The sequence below is a fragment of the Diadema antillarum genome, unplaced genomic scaffold (assembly GCF_040938485.1).
Source record: "Diadema antillarum isolate AM-2024a unplaced genomic scaffold, OU_Dant_1.0 seq00001480_RagTag, whole genome shotgun sequence".
NCBI classification, from domain to species: Eukaryota; Metazoa; Echinodermata; class Echinoidea; order Diadematoida; family Diadematidae; genus Diadema; species Diadema antillarum.
The window spans coordinates 440,500-463,980 of record NW_027272219.1 but is presented as its reverse complement, the minus strand read 5'-3'; the positions used below and the strand labels follow the sequence as shown (position 1 = coordinate 463,980).

The window sequence follows — 23,481 nt, the reverse complement described above, 5'->3', positions numbered from 1 at the left end:
TAAATTTACCCCACTGAAAATGGTCGTAAACGGCCAAATTCCCATGAAATATCACATATTGGGTTAAGAGGACATTTCAAATGTCCATGCTTTCAAGATGAAAAGCCCTAGCCCTGTGATATTTCCTGTAGGGGTAGTCTGTTATACATATTTTAGTAATATATACCACAAAACACTTTTATTACATAATAATGACCTTGAAATTTAACCCAAAATTTGATAAAAACAATTAGTCGCTCTATTTTCCTCATTGCACTGCATGTAATATGTGTTTTGAAAGACTTTTCACAGAGCAATATTTCAAAAATTATGAAAGCTGACAGCCTACCATATTAAGGTTCTAAACTATTTGTGCTCTTCTTTCAGATTTAGTATCAATTTGATCATGAATGTTATACCCTTGACCTTGAAGTGCTTCTAAAAATAGCTGTAAATTTGTTAACTACAAATTACACACACGAGAGGTGTTTTAGGGCATAACATACTAGTGATTCTTTCACAAACACAAAAGTTTTTTATGGTGTAAATGTTATATACCGGAATAAATCTATAGGTTCTTGCAAGATGTGTTACAACCAATTACTTTGTTCTGACAATGACCCTGAATTTATGACCTTCAAAATCAGGAGAAATGCCTATTCCTGCCCATAAAGACCTGTATTTAAGTACCGGTACATAATAATAGTTGATATTATGGACATTGCGCCCAACACATAAGATTCTTATTCTAGCCTGTGAAACGCACATTAAAAGCACTGAGAGTCTTCTTTTTGGGGGGATTTGTTCTGTAACTTATGACAACTTCCAAAATCATTTCCATTCTGATGTATTTTCTTGTTTTTGAAAATTTGTTATGTATTTCTTTGTTTTTTATTTTCTACAGCATTTGTGTTTTTTTTTTAATTGGAAATTGTCATACCCCACTTTATCTACCATAATTTGAATAGAATTAATCAATCAAAGTGATAGGTAGTAAAAATGGTCAAGTTTTTATGAGTTTCACCACAAAGCACTGTTTTCCATAGGAAAAGCACACAAAATCACAAAATATTACTGTCCCCTTTTGTGATTAAAATTGCAGGTCATTGTCAGAACAAAGTAGTTTATTGTAACATACTTGCAAGCACGTATAGATTAATTCCAGTATACAACATTTACACGAAAAAAACTTTTGTGTTTGTGAAAGAATCACAAGTATATCATGCCATAAAAATACCTGTCATGTGTGTAATTTGTAGTTAACAAATTTACAGCTATTTTTAGAAGCACTTCAAGGTCAAGGGTATGACATTCATGATCAAATTGATACTAAATCTGAAAGAAGAGCACAAATAGTTTAGAGCCTTAATATGGTAGGCTGTCAGCTTTCATAATTCTTGAAATATTGCTCTGTGAAAAGTTTTTCAAAACACATATTACATGCAGTGCAATGAGGAAAATGGAGCAACTAATTGTTTTTTATCAAATTTTGGGTTAAATTTCAAGGTCATTATTATGTAATAAAAGTGTTTTGTGGTATATATTACTAAAATATGTATAACAGACTACCCCTACAGGAAATATCACAGGGCTAGGGCTTTTCATCTTGAAAGCATGGACATTTGAAATGTCCTCTAAACCCAATATGTGATATTTCATGGGAATTTGGCCGTTTACGACCATTTACGACCATTTTCAGTGGGGTAAATTTACCATTGAACATTTCGGTAGCAAAATTTCTTTGGTAACCCAAGATAATATAGGTAAATGCCTATCAATACACAAAAATTGATGCCATTCCTAGGTGGGACGAAGGGTGATCCGTGACCTTGAATTTGGCACATTTTTCATTTTTGTCAACTTTGAGGGCGCTCTCCGTAAAATCTGTCGGCACGAATCCACTGATTTTTTTCAGAATTACTGAGCAAGTCAAAGCCTTCAACAGCATAATATTTTAGAACCTAAGGTGATAAAATGTGGAAGATATTAGCCTCTAAATATGCATTAAAATTTTCGAAATTAACATTTAACACCATTTTCGGTGACCTCGTGCACGTTAACGAAAAGTCAATTTCACGTCACAGTCAGTTTTTCTTGCAAAGACTATAAAGTTCTCTCAATTTCCAGATAATGAACACCTTTGCATAAATATCCATGCTACCACAATCAATCAAAAATGCGTAATTTTCTTTTAACTAATATTTTGGAATGCGCATTGGTTGCTATGTGAGGCTGTATCTTAGCAACCAATTGACCTTGGGGCAAAATATTTTGGAATTTTCCGTCAGACACTTCGGGGAACATTTGGTGCGATTTTAAAGAAAATCGGAGGGGGTCGGGTGACAAGCACTGGATGATTTGACATGGATTGACCCAAATGCGTTTAGAATGGTGTTTGCAAACATGGTTTGAAACGCGATTCTTAGGGTGCAGCGTTTATCTAAACATACAATAATATATTGCAATTCAAGTGTTGTCACTGCGCAGCTGCTTTGCGCCGTTTGACCCTGGAAATAAAGGTGAACTGCATACCACCAAACATGCCTCATTCACACACAAATGGGTAGAAAACACAACCAGAAACAGCTGGGTGTTGACCTTGAGATATAATCGCATTTCAAAACAGCATTGCGATCTACTCGCAGAAAGGCGATCGTGATCTGAAACGCGTTTGAAAGCATGGTTGCGTTTATCTAACCCCGAAAATGCCTCAAACGCGTTCAGGATCGCGATTCTGCCTCAGAAAATTTTTAGATAAACGCAGCCTAGAATTTACAGCATGAAATGTGGTCCTGGTGTTCCTTTTCAATTAACATAGCAACTGAGATATGGTGTTAGGATTGTTGTAATGTACAAGTGTCCCTCATATATTATTTTTTTTTGTTAGGTAGGGATGTATGTTCTTACTATGAGATGCTCATCTGTTTTTGTATTTTCGGTCCTTTTATTTTCTGTCTTTACTGAGAAAGAGAGCGATGGAGAGAGAGGGAGAGAAAGAGAAACAGACAGAAAGTTGGAAAGATTAAAGTTCCTTGCCCTCATTCTGAAAGAAAATTTGAACTTCCCAACAAAGCACTTGAATAATGGAATATCAGATTTTTGAAATGATCCAAGATAGCAACATTTGTTCATCAGCACACAAAGACAAGTTGCAACTCAATGTCCCATGCAGCAGAATAGACTTCCCCATCTGGGATGGATGCCCTCTTCAGACTTTCACATTTACAAAGCAAATTCAACTGTAGACATTCCCTTGATATACATGATGTACATGGAAACCTCTTTATAAGGAGCTTGCTTCCAGCGAGGTACCACTTTTAATGAGGTGAATTCGGCGGTCCTAAATTTGCATTAGTGTATTTACAAGGTAGCTGGTCACTTTTTTTAGTAAGTTTTGAACAAGGTCTTGTCTTTCAACAAGGTAATCCTGGGGGGCATTTCATGCAGCATTTTGTCAGACATTTTTTCTGACAAAGTTACTGAAATCCTTGCCTCTGATTGGTTGAGAGCAAATTTGTCTGACTAATTTGTACAACAAAATGCTTCATGAAATGCCCCCCTGGTGACCTCCTTGTAATGGGGCTTCTCTGTATTTGTCTCATGTCTGCTTCCCTAGTTGCGCGAGGAGGTCGCCAAGTTGGAAGATCTGAAGAAGAAGAATCTGAAGAAAGTTGTGGACGCGATCCGTGAGGAGCTGGAGTCATGGTGGAACAAGTGCTTCTACAGCCGGCAGCAGCGGAACCAGTTTGAGGCCTTCTACGACGGTGGGTTGGACTGCCTGCTTATGATGACACTTCTGATCCAGTTTGCTCGATTGATCTTGATTTGTAGCTACCTCTGTGGCATCAGTACAGTAATATTGTAATGCCCAAATTGTATGTCACCTTCAGATTGGTGGGTAATGGTTTCCTAGATGAAAGGAAGAGGATGTGGAATAGTATAGCTGAAAAAAAACCCCAAAAAACAATGATAATATTAAGAACTATAAAAGCAAAGTAGCTCATTTCCATCCCCACACGCATGCTGAAAATCGCCCAATTTTCCAATAAAGAAGCCTTTTATTTCCGTCATCAGCTTCCAGCTGCGCGGTGCCTCGCCTGAGCAGAGTACGCGAGAGTATGCGATTTAGAGCGCATAGATTATGCAAACCTCAAATACACGCAGCTTGAACTCCCAAGTTCATTGACCCTATCTGCCAACAGATAAAAAATCCTTTAAAAATCCATTAAAATTCCTGGATCACTACCAAAATTTGAACATCTGTTCATTGTGCCATTATCAACATTTCCTGCAAGTTTCATCCAAATTCGTCCACAACTTTTACACAGACAGACAAACAAACGCTGATGAAAACATAACCTTCTCCTTCCTTGACGGAGGTAAGAATTTTACAGCTATAAGCAATATTTCAATTCATATCACTGCTTTTTGGCTATGTGAAATTTGCTGGGAGGGAGAGGGTGGGCATTATCTTATTTCTACCTTGCCAAGAAGATTGCACTATAAAGATTACATCACAACAGCAGAATATGGATGCAGGCAACAATTCAGCTTCAGAGCTTTGGTTACACATTGAAGGTATCTGTTCTCAGAGAATGTTGACTGAAACTATTGATTACTGTTTTATTTTATTTCTTTTAATTTTCGGTTATGTACAGGATGTTCTAGTCTTGGGTCTTAAAGGTATATTTTTTGAGGTTATGAGAATTACTACACTGATAGCCTATCTTGAAGCATTTAAAACCCTTTGGTTTGAACATTCTGTGTGTTGCCTACCATGCCATCCATCATCTGTATAATGTTTCCTTAAAAAAGAAAGAGCATAAAGAATCAAAGCAAAACAAAACAACTCAATGTACTGAACAGTAGTGTACCAGTGAGTTCAGAGAAGAACCGCATCAAGATTTTAATATTTCTCCTTCTTTGTCAAACTCAGATGTTATCACAGAGGAGCTGCTGACCCTCCACGATGAGGCCCTGGTGCAGGTCAAGAACTACTACGAGAGCAACCAGGAACTCCTTGAGGCTGTCAGGAGGAGAGAGGACATGTGGAAAAAGATGCTGGAGTTTGAGGTAGCCGGGGAAATCTTCTTTTTTTTTTTCTTCTTTTTTTTTCTTTTTTAAATACAAATACAGTCAACACCTTGCTTCGTTGACCTCGCATAAGGGCAAGTCCAAGATATCGCGCACCTTACGTATGGGACATTCAGAGATTTCAAACCTCTGAAAAGTAATGAAGGAGCACTTGGATTTTACTGTTAATCATCAGGAGGACTGGTAGCCCTGAGAAGAATATTGTGTTGAACTTTGATGTCATTTGACCTTGGGTTAATTATTTTATTAAGAAAAACATGCCAACTTACGTATGGGACCAGAGAAAAACTGGATTTTTCAAAATAAAGTTTGAATTGAAAATTCTCTGAAAGTACCTTACTGATCAAGTTCTATTTAGAAGTGAAGAAAGGTACAATACTGAAGTGTCTTTCAGCAAAGTTTCACTGCAAAAGAATGGCGCATATTTTCATGAAGTTCGTTTAATTAACGAAAGTACACCTTACGTATGGGACATGGCTCAACTTACGTATGGGACATTTGTCTTTAGTGCACAAGTGTATTCATGGGAATGACTTTAAATTTTCCCATAGTGTCATATTCTGTTCCACAAATCATACTACAACATGTAACAAATGAAATAGACTTCTAAGTGGGTACTTTCCCGGTTCAGATACCTAACAAAAGCTAAAATAAGACAAATAAAAGTAATTACCAATTTACAATTAAATGTCTTAGTTTGGAATCCGTCATGCATTAACACTGTCCTCATGATGTCTACACATACAGATACAGTATACTGACACTCTATTTCTAGCCCATTTGTAATACTCTGGTCAATATTTTTTATCAAATGAAAAAAAAAAAAATGTGCAAAGTATTCTAGCTTGCGACCTTGATGTAGCATACATGCACATGTACCATGCCTAATTTGTAGTCTTGATAATTTCAACTGTAAAATCAAATGTCATGTACAGTGTACAGTAATTTGCAAATACAGTTTGAAGTGGGTACTTTTAGTAGTTCTAGGCTTACCTTGCAAGTTGTCGAAGTTTTTATAGAGCTTTGTAATTGTTTGAGATGCAGCACAAAACAAAACAACAACAAGAAGAGTGATTAATTTTGCTCTGTAATCATCATGTTTTGCCATGTGAATTTTTGCTTCTGCAAAATCAATCAAATTTTAATGAAACTTTTAGATTTTAAAAGCCTTGGTAGAACAAAGAGATAGAAGAATGTATGTGCCAATGCTGGCTTTTTTTTTTTCAAATTGCTTGGCTTCAGGTCTATGAAACCAAAGACGACAAAATTTGTGTTTATACTTTGTACATACATACTGTATGCTTGTGTAGTGATACAGGAAAGATTATCATTTGTACATAATCTTAAGAGAAAATGTAATTCTAGATTTGAAACACTTAAGTAACTCACTGATCTGAAACTTACAATTTTGATAAATTCTAATAACCTAATTTGATCATACACTACAAGATTGCAATGCTTGTTGATAATTGTGTAGATGTGGGGTACAAAGTACAATGTAAGTATGAGTTGATGAAGGTGTCTCAGAGCACATCTGTCTCTTCAAACACAATATAGAAAAGAAAATTGAATTCCCTATTGGTTTGGGAAATTTGTGATATTAGCACTCCAACCACAGAACCAGTATTGATATTGTGGTTCATGGCAAATGTAAACTATAGTCTTCATTTTACAGGATTTTCAGAATCATGTTCATGACCTTGATAAGTCATGACATATTCTGAGGGTGTGCAGTTGAAATATTAAACATCATATCAAAGTAAAAAGTATTCTCGTAGGGTTTTTCCTTTGCTATCAGCTCAAGTAATGACAAAGTTACCTGCTGTCACCTCAAGTGATTTTTTTTTTCAGTAAGACCTGTAATGTTGTCATTGATGAGCGCCACAAGCACAATTGTTTTGATTTCCCTTTTTAGGCTGTACAGCCTGTAGTACATGCTGAACAGTGTACTGCACCTAAAATGACACTCAGAGAATCCCATTCTCTAGGACAAAGTCATTTTGTAGAGAGGTAAAGTTGAAAATGATAACTGAATTAAGAAAATGTCCAATATCAGAATGTTAAAAGGAGGAATGTTAATTGACGACCAGCTGCACAGCCTGTAATGAAAATAAGAAAATACAGGTATAAATGAATATTCTTTACTTTCCTTTCTTAATCATAGAATGACTCAATAATGCTGTTCTTACACTCTCCCTGAGGTCAACTAAGTAGGAGAGGTAGATATACAGACATATCCTTCAGAGTAGGTGCAAAGATAACCATTAACCAAACAAATGTAAGGACATATAGCATCCATGTCAAAAGGCGGTTTTCCCATTTACTTTGCATGTAATGTCCCATACGTAAGGCATTTGTCCCATACGTAAGCAAACTTTAATTAGTTATAAGATGAAGGACTAATTAAATTTCCACATTTAGTTTTGCTAATCTGGAGTTAAAATGAATAAATTAGAACTTCCTAAAGTATGATTGGTCAATGTTACAAATCTTCAGAAAAAACTTAAAAAAACATACTCAAATCCTTACGTATGGGACACTTCGTTCTGGGAAAGAGCATAATTTGCATAATTAATGTGCTGACCTTGTCTTACCTATTGGAAATCATACTAGCTCATACAAGGGTCATGTCCATAAAGGAACTAGGTCAAGGACAAATTCAACTGATTTTAGATGAATATTTTTAATTTGTCCCATACGTAAGGTTTGTTTTTGATTTATGCAAATTAAGGCCATATTTCTTGCATAAATTTGCATAATTAAATATTTTCTTTGCTGGAAATATGTAATTTAACTCTTTGGCTACAACATGATATCAATAACTTTTTGATTAAATCAAGATGAATTTTGAGCATCTGAGGGGACATTATCTTGGACTTGCCCATAAGTTGAATAATCGCCTAAGTCAAAGGTCTTTTCAAGTCGTCTTCTCTTTATATTCTATTGATTTTAATCCCTCATAAGTCGAATTTTCTCTAAGGCGAAGCTATCTCTTCAGTCCAAAGAGATTTAACTTATGCAAGGTTAATCCGTTCCTTATGGGAACTTGGTATACCAGGTTCCCAAGATGAAGACAAGAGTGCCTGCTTTCATGGCCTAAATTAATATTTCTTTGAGTTATAATGCCCAGAGAAATGGGTGTGATAAAAAGATGAGACTTTATTCTATCAGCATTTCTTCTCTCTTTGTTTGAAAAATGCGTATATCATATCATTGTTTACTATTTTTCTGATTTAGTCTGCGCTTGTTCTTGCACTGTAAAACTCGTATGAAAATGTACATAGCGATCAAAGCTGAGCTCAGTAGATTTCTGTGTTTGCTGACCCCAGTCACTCCATACGGGTGTCTGGTTTTGTATAGAACAAAAGAGTCTGTGAGCCCATCAGCGCACGCTCTATATTTTCTTTGTTTGATGGCGCATGAAGTTGACCGTGGAAAGGGGATACATATTTCGCTTGACTGCTTTCGCACTGGTGGATTACCAGCCTGTCCGTATTCTGTCAACAGGCAAAAAGAATCTCATTTTGGGGTATTAAAGGCACTCAGAGAATTGCGGAAGGAACGGGTTAACTTTATTAGCATTGACTCAATCCATACTTCATTTTTTTGGAGAGGAATAAGCATAATAACCAAAATGGACAGCCAGACAATACTAAGCCATTTACTCATGGTGGATTCATAGCAATCTTCTTGCAAAGGAGACCCACAATAATAAATAACTATTATATACTTTGCATTCAGCACACACACACACACACACCCCAAAAAAAACATTCACCAGTCACATCTTGTTTCTCTTTGTAGAAAAAAGCCAACGATCCAAACCGCTTCAACAACCGGGGAGGCAACCTGCTGGAAGAAGAGAGGATAAGGAGAAAGCTCAACAAGGACCTGCCCAAGGTAACCCCCCGAACCCAGTTTCATGAAATACAGTGATTCTCTACTACTTCATGGGCGGGGCTCACAATATGCCACATCATACTGACAAAGTAGAGCTGCAGACTGCAAGGTGGCTCCATTCTGTCTTCAAAGACATACTTGAGCATTGCCTTTCACAATTAAATCATTTTGTAAAACATCATGACGGCTAGCTTCTACAAATAAGTAGGGGTGGTCATCTGTCTGGGGGTACTTCTTCTGAATGAAATTGTTTGAAAATTAAAAAAATGTATATATTGGCCCTTTATCAAACATTTATTGATAGTGAATGACATGCACTACGATTATCAAGTCTTGACTACAGTACACTCCTGTTATGGCGAATGCGGTTAGAATGAAATTCTGGTTACAACAAAATAAAGATTTAGGCCGCAAAATAATCGGCCCTATGTTTTTTATTGTTTTTTGTTTGCTTTTAACAACATTTTGCTATAACAAAAGAAAACTGCCAAACCCAAGGACTTCGTTATAATGGAGTCCACTGTATCATATTCATAAAGTAGACAGATCGTTTCAAATCCAAATGGTCACTTAAACAGAGGCTAATGTAGCTGTTAGTAGCTCGTAATGGATCCCTAGGTAATAGACATTTGTGGCAAGTTGCAGTTATTGTAACTGCTCATGTTAAACAAGGTATGATGTTCAGACTGTTTGCGCCAGCCTCTGAAACAATGTTTTTATGTCATTTTCTCGTGGCAAAACGTGTATCCATGCATTTTGTCTGCAAGTTGCCTACCCAAGTGCTATCTTTATCTTTGTTTCAATGAGCATTTTCTCTTCTTGATTCACAGTATGCATTGCATGATTGTGTTTACATTACATTTTTCAACCCTTTTAAAACCATGCTGTGTGCTCTCAATCAAAACATTCCTTTAGTGTTGTTTGAGGCTTTGTTCTTACATTTGTAGATTGTTGATGGTTGGAAATCCTGTAAAGGACTATGGCTCTTCTTCCAGCTTAAAAGAAAAAAAAAAAGGTATTTGCTCAGATCAGTTCAGTGCTCACCCAAGAAAGAATGCTTACAGTCCTTCCTGCTCGGGAATATTGTTCATTGTGTACCACTAATCCACAGACTGATAGCATTGTTTTATCCTGGGCATTTTTACTCCAGATTGAGGCGAATCTTGGTGAGCGCATCGCTGAATTTGAGCAGGAGACTGGCCGAGACTTTCTGGTGGACGGCTGTCGCTTCATGGACTATGTCGCTGCCCAGTGGGCTGCCCATGAGAACCAGAAGAAAGTGATTAAAGAGGAAAGGGTATGTCAAATCTTCCTCTCCTATGGAACATGCATGATCAGAAACGATTTGTTCTGACCAGAGCAAACAAGTGAAAACAAACATGAGTTCATATGTGAGCATAAATTATAGTTTTGTTTTGTTTCTTGATTGCCAGAAATGGAGAAATGTGTTCAAGAGAGCAGCATCCTCAAACCTTCATCAGTTTTCACTTCCTCATCTTGCATGATTTGCACCTTTACTAAGACATGGATAATCTGCTTGGTCTTCCAGCATTTCAACAGGATGTCTGTAGTTTGTTTATGCTGATGTAAAAATGTAAACTAATCTTTCCTAAAGGATGTATTCATGCTAGCACACAACTTTACGATTTGCTGGTGAGGAGTTGCAAGCACAGTTTGTGATGTGTCAAAGGAAAATTCCGGACTAGTCAAATAAGAACGCAAGAGTGAAGTTTTATAAGCACAACAGTGCAAATTTCATCAGAATCGGAATGAAGTTAGGACATCATCAACTCACTCATGTGCAAATTCATATTTACGGTTTGAGACCTGCTTTGTGAAATTTAGTAAAACTATACAATTTTATCCCTTCATTGATAAATATCCAACTTTGATCAAATTTTCACTGTTGTGCATTTAAAATTTTACTCTTTTTTTATAAGACTAATTGCCTTTTAACTTTTCTGTAATGCTGTTCATAGGGATGTGAGATGTAAATTTACATGATACCCTTCTCCCCCATGTGATGTGCTTCCACAGCTGCGGGCCCGCCAGAAGCAGACGGAGGATGAGATGCTGCACGGCAGCAAGCCCAACACGCCTGTCAAGAGGCGTTTCCTGGGTGGGGCCTCCTCCAAGACACCAAACAAGAGACCCAGAGGGGTGAGTGAGGATGTGCTGTGCACAAGAAGGAGAGAGAGTGAAGCCACCAAATGTGTCTGAGCTGCAGCCCATAGCAGTAAATTTACAACAGCCAGTCAGCTTGAACCATTTGTTGAGTTGACGCATCAGTTTTTGTGACTGATACTAGTTGTAAATATCTCATCAGCACCTGTTCCCTATGTCTGCTTGGGATACCCCCTGACACTTCATACATCTCCACATTTTCTGTCCCATTTTAAAAAGTCTTCTGGTTATTATAATTTTCTGAAAGAAAACCATATAATTTGGGAACTCTGATGTGCACTAGGACAATTCTTCAAGTGGTTTAATTCCTGAGAGAGGATTACAGAACAGTATTAGAATAAAGTATGAGATCCCTTTTCAAAAATGAAACATAATTATACATTGCAATATTTTGCCCTGTTGCCAATTTTACAATATCATGTGAATCACAAAATGTGACTCACATTGCAAAATGTTGGCATGTGTATTGTATACCCCCCTTGAAATTTGCAGTCAATTGAAAGGGAAGGTTGCAATAGTTTTCCATCGTTATCATTCTGCCACAGATGAACAGGACAGGTGTCCCAGCCTCACCACGTCCTGGCCTTGCTCACAGTAGCATCATGCCGTCCCCACGGATAGCCAGCTCCAAGCCACCCAAGGGCATCTCCACTGCTAGGGTAAGACAGAGACCAAACGCAAGGATGCTTGTCCCTGTGCACCCCCCCCCCCCCCCCCCCCCTCACGGATTGTATGTCCACCACTGTTCTCTGTCGGTATGCATGTGTCCTTGCATGTCCTTGCATCAGTATATCACGATTTACATAACCATCACGATCTGTAACATGAATTTGACGCTGAAACCATTCTATACATGCATCAAACTGAAAATCGCGTCAGCGCCCCAATCCTGCAGCTGTATTCCCAGTATTGGTGAGGAATTGGAGCTCCATGATTGTGGCCAAGTTGTGTGGCCAGTGTAGCTTGCATTGAACAAGTGAAATGGGCTTGGTCTGTAAGAACGTAACTTGCATATGTATGAGGAAGCATCATGGTCAGTGAATTTTGTGTTACGGATCATGGCAGGTGTGCAAATGGAAAGCCCCTCAATATCACCTGCATGAAATCACTATTCATAGCATCCTTCATCATGTCCGTTCATCACAGCTTGTGTCTAGTTTCAAGTAATCCCACTTCAAAACTCTGTATGTTTTTCCTTCTGATTTGTTTTGATTTTTTATCGTAATTTTTTATTGAGTCATTATGAGCACAGTTGAAATAAAAGTATCAATAGAGCTTGTTTCTGAAATTCATTACACTAATAAATCAAGAGGATCTTTTAGTTGTATCTGCCTAACTCGCCGCCCACTATGCACTGGAACCCCAGGCTGCCAGATTGATATGGAAACACAGAATATAGGTTACAGGTATGCAAAACAGCAGAGATCAAATTCTGATGATATCGCAGCTTATAATATACAAAGGAAATGCACTTGAAGAAAGCTCTTTGCATGTATTCTTATTGCATTTGTACCAGAAGTCGCACTCGGCAATTGAGGTGTGAGCACCTAGATGATTTTAGCCTTTACTATGTCTGCATGTGTTCATAATTTTTTTCTTTTAATTTTTTTTTTTGTATGTACCAGTACAGACAGTAAATTACACCAAGGCCTACAATGAGAATTCAGCAGACTCCAATCTTGTTATCCTTTAATTTATTTTCTTTCTTTTTCACAAGCATGCTTCTGATCTCTATATATCTCCTTTCATTCTTTTGTTTTCCTCCCTGCCTTGCACAGTCATCCACTAAACCTCCGCACATTCCTTTCCCTTCACCTTCATACACAGCCAGAGTTGCAGTAAGTAACCCCATGACCTGCAATCTTTCCTATTCTATCAGATCTTCCTGACAGGAATCAGTTTTAATCTACTTTACTTTGCTTTACTTTACAGCAATGTTTGTACTCCTAGCTCCAAGAGCATGTTCGTAGTAGGACTTTACTTTACTTTACAGCAAACATAGTCCTTTGAACTCCAAGAGCATGTTCGTAGTAGCAGGGTGGTCCATGAAGGGTTTTAGCATATTGCATTGGCAGACTTAACTTTTTTTTTTTTTTGTGAGACATGTTGGGCACCGTGCCAACAATGGACAATGTGTCAAAGAAAAAAATTCTCTGAAATAAGTCAGTGTGTCCATAAATGTACCCCCCCCCCCCTTCAAAAAAAAAAAAAATAATAGTAATGATAATAGTCAAGATATCAATTTCAGACCCGGCCTAAATTACAACTCGTTCACTATGGTCTGAGGTTGAAAGCTACAACCCTAGCTTCAGGCCACCCCAGGCCACAAGGGGCTTTGAGCACATTCATTCTTTCGCAACTTGAAGACTTTTCTTTTTCCAACCAACATGCTGACCTGCAATATATGGACCACCCTGGTAGTAATTGACAGCAAAGTACTTAATGTATCTTTATAGTCTGCTTTAAGTTGAAGCTGCTTCTGAATCATCCAAATGGCTTCAAAGTCTCCTGCTTTAGATCTAATCATGATATTTGTAATACCATTTCAGGAGGATTACACAATTTTTCTCTAAGAGTCATTTGTTCACTCTTGTGACATCTGACAAACAAATTACTCAAGGGTAAACCTTCATGCGCTTCTAGCTGCAATAAGCCGTTAAGATGATACATCAAATGCTGCAAAACATCTGTCTGACTTCATATGAATAATGTCATCTCATCATTATTACCTCTGTTATGATATTTTATCAAGATAATGACTACCCCAATGCATTTGTCAGTATGTTGTTTCTCTGACCCCCACTAATGTATGAAAATGTGAAGGAAGCTGGGGCAGATCTAGCTTTATGCCTGGGGAGGGGGTTGAAGTAATGAAAATGTTTCTTGGCCGCCCCCCCCCCCCAAAAAAAAAAAAAAAACAAAACAAAACAAACAAAACACAAAAATGTAAATAAATGAATAAATAAAATACGATAAAATAGAATAAATAAATAGATAGATAAATAAATGTTATAAAAAATGTCTTCACATTTCATGCCACCACTTCTCTCCCAAAATCAACTGACAAGCACAAAAAAAAAAAAAAAAAAAAAATCAGAACAAAAAAAGAAGCAAAGGAACAAAACAACAATATTTTGACCTTGAGCTGAGCCGGAGACAGAGTGCTAGAAACATATTGGGTACTGTGTGGGTCTGCACACATGATGCTGTTTTTCCATGCACATCACATGAATTTACATAGGAATCATGAAAGGTTAATGCAAAGACAATGAGCCATTGTGAGGCAGCAGAAGAGATAGGGGAGAGGAGAGACATTGGGAGGCTAGTGTAGAGTTAGCAGCAAATTTACAGTGGCTTTCAGACAAAGAAGAGTGTCTGCCTCTGTGATATCATGCTTGAATATTGCCAATTTATCATAAATGAAAATCATCATTCCTTTGTATTCCTAATGCTTCGGTTTAAGTCATCTATATCACACGGATTGGTGACATGGTAATAAAAGACATAAAGTTGGGAATGAGATGATGTCTCATTGTTTGTAATGTGTTTGAATATATGCAATTTAGCTCCTGAGAATATTTTTTCTAAGTTGTTTTCAGTGTCTTTTTAAAAAAAAAACCAAACTGTTATCTCCTTCTCCCCCAGACCCCTAAATCGCTGAGGAACACCCCCGCCCGACTGGCCCACCGCAGGGTCCTCGCTGAGAAGAACGGAAATGATATGTCCTCGGCCTTCAGCACCAGTACGGTATTGGGCGGCCACACTCAGTCCACTAACATGAGCACCCTCTCCACCGCCTCCTCATGCGGGACCTACACTGACTTTGCTGTATGTATTCACATCTCATTCAGCATTCATTCATTCAATGCATTTGTTCATCTAGCAGCAAGCATGCTATCTTAGTCAAACCTTAAAGGGGAAGGCTAGTAACTGATCGGTGGGAATCAGTGGAAATGCTGGGAGATGATTGTTCCAATCTTTATGGGATTCATTCAAGAGTACATTATATATATATTGTTGTGTGAAAATTATTTGCTTCAGAATGGTCTCATATTCAAGTAATGTGCAGTTTAATGTTTCCAGGTTAGCATGCCTGGTCAGTGACGGGGCACTAAGCGGTACATTACTTGAATATGAGACCGTTCTGAAGCAAATTATTTTCACACAACAATAGATATATAATGTATTCTTAAATGAATCCCACAAGAATTGGAACAATCATCCCCCAGCATTCGCACTGATTCCCACTGATCAGTTACTAGCTTTCCCCTTTAAGCGTCATGGTATCAATATACTCATCCGCAAATTATCAGAAGGGTTTCGTGGGCAAAATGTATTACCACCAAACACCAAACATCACACCCTAATTTGAAATCTCATCAACTATGCATATTCTGGAATTCAAAATACAAGTGTATGATAAAACAGGTACCCGTGAATTAGCTTTCTCAGTTCTATAATATTAGCTCCCTTTCATTGTTTTAAAGAAAAAAAAAACTTTGGCAAGATTAATCCATGCACTCAGTTGATTAGATGAATTTTGGGGGGGCCAATAAATGTGAATGAGGCACCGTGGTGGAAATGAGTTATGAATGTGACACATGCAGGGTTTACAGACTAAGTTTCTTTGAAGAGCCCGATACAAAATGTTGAGATACAGCATCAACATTCATGACTGTTACTTTCATAGAACCCTCTTGATTAGTGAGCCAAGTTGCAGTTATAGAAATATAGCTGGTTGAAGAATCCTGAGTATTTCTAGATCATATTCCCTGCGTAGTCCTTTCATGATGAACTCAGTTGTTTTTTGGGGAAAAAATTCTGCTCCAAATGATTTATTACAGGGGCTACATGCACTTTTCCCTGTTATACATAAATGTGGGATTTCTTTAAAGAAAACGAAAAGCAATGGTCTCTCACTAGGTGCAGTAGGACATCACAAGGTGGAGGGGGGGGGGGGGGGGGGGGGGGGGGGAGATGGGACAAACTAGCCCTGTCCTCTACCATGCACTTTGTAATCAAGAAGAATCACACAATTAAAGGGTGTGTACAGTTCTGGTCGAGGTGAGGATTTACCTTCTAATGTTTTGCGAGATATTCAGAAACTACTCTATGAGATGTCAAAGAGCATGCAATTCTAAAGGGTATCAAAAGTTTATTTGATGAAAATCGGTTTTGAAATGGCTGAGATATCCAAAAACAAGGTGAAAGTAAGAGATCCTAATAAACTTGTGGCCTGTCGCCTTTTATTATTATCACTTTTTTTGATATTTCAGCCATTTCAAAACCAATTTTCATCAAATAAACATTGAATCCTTCTTAAAATTACATGCTCTTTCAAATTTCATAAGAGGTTTCTCATTATCTCACTTAGAAATGTTCAAAAAATGAATCCCTTACCTCAGCCAGTACTGTACAGTCCCTTTAAACCTAATGATAATGGACACTCTCAGATAGATGTACTGAACCTGTGCAGAATGCTCATTTGTATGTTGCACAGTTTGTCTAGCTGCAAGATGCATGCTCTGTTGTTTCATGCCTATCAACTATGAAACAAGGAACACACTTAAATGAAACTAATTGTCTACACCAGTTGTCTGCCAGTTCATGCTTGTTTAATCCTTGCCTCCCGTGCATGACAGAGTGTCCGAATCTTACATACATCGAACATCTATATACATGTGTTGCTTTCAAACACTAGATGGCGTAACTATTATAACATTACTAATGAACACATACAACACCCTTCCTTCTTTAATGAAACAAATCAACTTAATAAAATTAACAAAATTAATAAAATATACTTATACCAAAAAATCAAATTATATGAGCTTATATTAACATCATTATTTCCACTTAACCAATTTCTTCATAATCTTGAAGCCTACATAATATAGCAGTTTTTTGTTTTTTTTTTCAACTTTCTCAACTACCAAATGTTTCCTTTTTTTGTTCACTATGCTTCCTCACACATAATATCCATTTACTCTGTCAAATTCTCAATAAAAATTTGACCACACAATCCAACATTGTAACATGTGTTGTAATGACATTGTGTGTTAATAACATTCAACATTCATTAACATACTTAATGCATCCTGGTGTGTGCTATACTTGGGTATTGTGTCATTGTATCGATATAACAAATAACATACTCGTTCAACATTGGGGTATTATGAAACTGAGAAGCCGTATCATGAAACTGAGAAGCCGTATCATAAACATGTATCACAAATTCTGTAACTATCACCATTCAAACCATATTTGCTTGAACATCATATAAACCAACAAATAAATCCCTTGACATCTAAAAATAAAAGAGTATATCATAAGGGTCTTCACTTGTACATAAGAAAATCTTTCATGTACGATGGCGGTCGTCGAAGCCGCGAACTACGTCGAATTGGTTGTGGAGGTGCTCTAGCACAATTATCTGTGCCTCTCGCTTCGCGACTTGGAATTGCTTCGCGATTCACGTTTCCTGAAGCTCTCGCTTCGCGATTTGCGTCTGTTTCGCTATTGAAGTTTCCAGCATCTCTACTCGGAAGCTGCATCCCAGAACTCCCGCTACTCTGCGCACCATCGCGATTGATGCGTATATCAGGAAAAAGCTCTGCTTTGTGGTTGAAGACTTCACTCGTTTTGCGGAGATGTTTTCGATTTCTGCGATACTGTTGCCCGTGTTCCGTTCTGACGGTATATGATCGAACGTCTGCTTGTTCCAACACTTGAGCTTTAATCCAGCGCTTATCGTGGGCGTTTGGATTTGGCTTCATACGCACTACATCCCCTTTCCTCAACGTAGGCAGATTTCGTGTTCCTCTGTCATACCAGCACTTCTGCTTTTGTTGCTTCTGCGTTTTGTTCGCGACCACATTCTCCACAGTCTGCGGTTTTAACAGGTTTGTAGACGTTGGAACTAGGGTACGCGTGCGACGTCCAAACAGCCGTTGAGCTGGCGAGCTATGAAGTCCTGCTGTAGGTGTATTGCGCCAATTGAGAAGTGCTAGCTGGAAATCGCCTTTCTCTGCACTCGTTTTGCGTAACAGGTTTTTCGCGATTTTGACGGCACTTTCCGCTTTAACCGTTGCTTCTCGCGTACCTAGGTGAGCTGGTCTTGTGCGTTATCTCATAGTCTTTCATGAAATTCGCGAAATCCTGCGAGTTGAATGGAGGACCGTTGTCTGATATGATGCAATCAGGGATGCCATGCCCTGCGAACATTCGCTTGAGTCTGACAAGGATGGCGTGTGCGGTTTTGCTTTGAGGGAGCGGTTCCACCTCAAAATAGTCGGAGTAGAAATCAACAACGCAAAGGAAATCCTTTCCATCAAACTCAAAAAGATCAATTCCCAGTTTTTGCCATGGGCGCGACGGAAGTTCATGACTATGAAGTGGTTCGTCCCGCTGCTCTGGCGAAAACATCTGGCATACCTCGCAATGCGAAAGATAGTCGCGAATGTCTGTTGTCATATTCGGCCAGTATACACATTCACGCGCTCTGTTCAGAGTCGATTGTAGCCCCGTGTGGGCACAGTGTAACCGTTTTCTGATGCGTGCCCGCGCTTTCGTGGGAATAACACATCGCTGTCCACGAAAAATGAGTCCATCCTCAAAGGCCAACTCATCGCGAATACAGAAATATGGCTCAGTCCCACGCGGTAGACTATGCTTGTCTTCAGGCCATCCTGACTGTATTAGTCCCTTTACCGATTGCAATACATCATCTTGCATGGTCTCTCGTTTGATTATGTCCAGCGTTTGCTGCGATATGGATACAAGTCCATCTACCATGTGTACACACTCTGCTTCTTTCTCGGCCAACGACTGATCAGTGTTCGGCAAATACGCACGAGACAATGTGTCCGCAAGATGCATTTCTCGTCCGGGTTTGTAGAAAATTTCTACATCATACTGCTGTAGACGAAGCAGTAGGCGTTGCAGTCTTTTAGGTGCGGATGCGAGCGGTTTCCTTGTGATTGACACCAATGGCTTATGATCGGTCCAGAGGATGACTTTGCGACCATACACATACTGGTGGTTTCGCTCCAGTCCGAAAACCTGTGCAAGGAGTTCCTTTTCTATCTGCGAATAGCGCGTTTCTGCATCTGTCAGCGCTCGGCTACTGTAAGTCACTGGCCTGCCGTTCTGCAACAAGACAAACCCAAGGCCTTTGTCCGAAGCATCACCTTGACCCTCTAGTGCAAGTTTCTCATTGAAGTACGCTAACACGGGCGCAGAAGTGATCAACTTCTTTACTTCGGAGAACGCATTTGATTGTACCTCTCCCCAAGACCACGGGGTATCTTTATGTGTGAGTCTACGCAATGGTTCAATGGTCGCTGACAAGGCCGGCAGGAACTTGGCTAGATATTGAACCATACCAACGAATCTTTGGACACCAGGTACATCTTCCGGTTCGGGCATCTCGAGTAATGCGGCAACTTTGTCTGGGTCCGGACAAACACCCTCACGCGTTAAGCGATGTCCAATGAACGAGACTTCCTCGCACTTGTACTCAAACTTCTGAGGATTCAACTTGATGTTTTGCTGCTGACAACGCTCAAGGAATCGCTTCATGTTACGCTCATGATCAAGACATGCTTCCTGAAAACTGTCACCTTGTCCAGTGATCAGAATGTCATCGGCTATGACGATGACACCTTGCAGACCTTCGAGACACTGGTCAAGGCGCATTTGGAACAACTCTGGGGATGGCGAGAGACCGAAGGGAAGACGACGATAGCGATATCGTCCCCATGGAGTCTGGAAGGTTGTCAATGCTGCTGACCCGTCATCAAGCGAACACTGGAGAAACCCTTCCTTGAGATCCGCTTTACTGAACACTTTCACATTTGTGAGCTGTGGTAACACATCCTCAATGCATGGTAAGGGATAATGCTCACGCTTCAAGGCTTTATTGAGGTGCATTGGGTCTATACACACTCTGATCTTTCCATTTGGCTTCTTAACTACAACCAGACTAGACACCCAGTCACTTGGACCTTCCACTTTTTCTATGATCCCCAACTTCTCCAACCTGTCTAACTCTGCCTTAAGCAATGGTTTGACTGCTAATGGGACTTTTCGTGGAGGCATAACAACTGGTTTGGCCTCTGGGTCCACAGTGAGATGTACCTTCCCTGGCATACTACCAAGGCCAGAAAAAACATCTTTGTACTCTTCCACAATGTTTTCAACTTTGTCTGCTTGTACCTGTTGAATATTCTCATACCTCACTTCAATCAGCTTCATTTGCTGTGCTGTACTAGATCCCAACAATGGCCTGATAGTGTCACTGTCTATCACTACAAAGGGGACTAAATATTTCCTACCATTCTTTGCATTCCTTAAGTGCAGCTTACACTTTCCTAAGATAGGCATTGTATCCTTGTTGTACATGGTAAGAACTTGCTTGCTTTCTTCAACGACTGTATCCATGGGAACATGCTTCCTAGGGATCACATTACAAGTTGCTCCCGAATCAACTTGCATAGCAACAGTTTCCTTGTTATCAACAACCATAGTAACCATTATCTTTTTTGCATACTTTGAATCTGAAATCTGATTGACTTCATCACTCAATGTAACTACAAGACAGTCTTCCTCAGACTGATCATCCTGGTCACCACCATAATCGACATCATGAACTTGTGTAGTACCCTGTTTACACACACTGGCAAAATGGTTCAACTTTTCACATTTGTTACATCGTTTGCCCCAAGCAGGGCATTGATTCTTATCTCTAGCATGTTTCTGACCACAGTAATAACAATCAATCACATTTGGTCGCACCTGTGTTCCACCCCGAAACCTGCCCGAGTTCTGCAGTCTTTGTGGTTTACGACCATGGTTAGGCTGAGGATACTTGTGTACTGAATATGCAACGGGATCATTTACGGCCTGCATTACGTCACCTTGTAACTTTGAGGATTCGTGGGCTTTACAAATATCCAAACATGTGCTCAACGTCAGATTTGGTTCTTGTAACAACCGTTTCCTCACATTTTCATCCGAAACACCTACTACTAGTCTGTCACGAATCAACTCGTCTGTGAGATTACCAAATTCACAGGTGCTTGCTACTGATCTGAGTCGGATATAAAAATTCTCAACAGATTCTTGACCATCTTGTGAGCACTGGTTAAACTTGTACCTTTCATATGTAAGGTTTGTTTTTCCCAAACAATGGGCATCCCACAGTTCAATGATACGAGCAAAATTTTGCTTTTCCCCCTCATTCCGAAAGGGTAAACCATTGTGCACCTGTAGAGCATCAGCTCCAATTGCCATAATAAAATGTGCAATACGAACTTTGTCTGACTCATGCTCTAGCTCTGTTACAATTTCATAACTATCCCACATTTGTTTAAAGATGGTCCAGTTTTTCTTGAGATCTCCTTGCAAGGAGAGTGGTCTGGGCAATTGCACATTTGCCCTCGTTCCACCTGACCTATGTCTGCTACTTGTGCTAGATCTACTTGGGTTAACCGGTGCGGCATTATCATCTGCATGACCTTGGACTGTATTGTCACTTGCATGTTCACTACTGGTAGCCATGACGACTGTGAAACGTATACTACCTGGCTGTACCTGTGACTTAATTGAATACATACACTAACTGCACTACTGTCTGAACCTCAATCAGGGCAACAAACATTGACCTTTGCCTGGCTTTGGCTTGTATGACCGACATGCATACGGTTAGGGATAAAAGGGATAACGTAACCAATGCGTACATACATGTATATAAACACAGTCCTACACAGCACAGCTACCACAGTCCACACACAGATACTCGTGGACGTGAGATAGAGCCTTAGAAAATACACTATATACAGCAATACATTGTACGTGTACAGCCGTGCTCAAATCAAACTTCACACTGTCCTACAACTTGTAGTTTCGTTACTTCCTTCACAAAAAACACTGTGAATTTTGACGGAGAATTCAGTGACACAGATCAAATAGGGCATCGCACAAGTACAGACAATGACACTGCATACATATCGAGCGTTCATTACATATAGTGTCCTGCCGCTCACCAACCGAGTCGCAATAGTACACAAACTACGATGCCAGATCCTTACCTCCGCGTACACGACCATATTAGTGCACGGGAATCAATGTCGACGGAGCCGTCAACGCCGACAGGCACACAAACTCACAGTTAAACAATTACAAACCTACTTTTCATGACAATTCTTTGTTTTGACTCCTGACACCATGTTGTTTCATGCCTATCAACTATGAAACAAGGAACACACTTAAATGAAACTAATTGTCTACACCAGTTGTCTGCCAGTTCATGCTTGTTTAATCCTTGCCTCCCGTGCATGACAGAGTGTCCGAATCTTACATACATCGAACATCTATATACATGTGTTGCTTTCAAACACTAGATGGCGTAACTATTATAACATTACTAATGAACACATACAACATGCTCTACAGTACACACATGTGAATGTCACAAAGTTGGTTTGACCACACGCAACCGTTGGGCCATACTGTGGGTGTAGCAATGGGGGAACCAGATTATTCAGCGATGCCAGTTTTCATGCAGGCAAAAGCCTGAACTCAGGACCTCTGTTTCTATTCTGTCTGGCCATCTCTGATTTTTTTTTTTTTTTTTTTACACCAGTAGTCTCAGTTTGCCAACAGGTGGTGCTGATTCATGCACCACACTAGAAGACACTCAATGCACAAGATGTTTTAAGTGGTGGGTTCGCTATTGTGTGGCATATTTTCATAGCACCAGCTACAAATATAAGAGACTTTTTGGCTGCATTGTTGCCTTACAGTCTGTATTTCTAAGAAGATAGTACGTGACAAAGCCAAGAATGAGGAAGGAAAAAATAATCTTTGCCATCTATTGTGTCTGCCTTTTGTTTGGATAGACTTAAACCTCAGACTGTAAACCAGTAACCTGTGCAGTTGTTTGCAGGTGGTAGTCAGTTTTGTTATAGATGTTACATGAAATCACAAATGGATGATAACATCGGTGACACAACATTTGCTCCTGCGACAATTGCTCCTGTTTTATTTTCTCCAAAGACTTAGGGTAAGGGTGAGGGTTGTGATCAGGTGTTAGGTTTAGTTTGTTATTGGGATTAGGGTTAGGGTTATGTGTGTGGGTAGAATTTATGTTTGGCTTAGCATGCAGATATTTCATGGGAGCAATTGTTGCCGGAGCAAATGTCATGGAACAGATAACATCTTGTCAAAATAACAAGTGCAATGCGTGGAGGCAGTCTTTGGGTGATACAGTGGCTGCTTGTAACACAATTATGGTTATCACATACCCCTCCTTCCCATCAAAAG

The 23,481-nt window shown here is 39.3% G+C and overlaps 1 protein-coding gene across 1 annotated transcript in view; it reads left to right on the top strand.

Annotated features, from left to right (window-relative positions):
- LOC139709913 (protein regulator of cytokinesis 1-like) overlaps positions 1 to 23,481 on the top strand; it is a 42,333-nt gene that overhangs the window by 8,453 nt on the left and 10,399 nt on the right. The window contains exons 6-12 of the mRNA XM_071621871.1: positions 3,596 to 3,743; positions 4,916 to 5,052; positions 8,878 to 8,973; positions 10,124 to 10,270; positions 11,011 to 11,133; positions 11,703 to 11,816; positions 14,803 to 14,985. Coding sequence (XP_071477972.1) covers positions 3,596 to 3,743; positions 4,916 to 5,052; positions 8,878 to 8,973; positions 10,124 to 10,270; positions 11,011 to 11,133; positions 11,703 to 11,816; positions 14,803 to 14,985 — 948 coding nt within the window. The remainder of the gene's footprint in view (positions 1 to 3,595; positions 3,744 to 4,915; positions 5,053 to 8,877; positions 8,974 to 10,123; positions 10,271 to 11,010; positions 11,134 to 11,702; positions 11,817 to 14,802; positions 14,986 to 23,481) is intronic.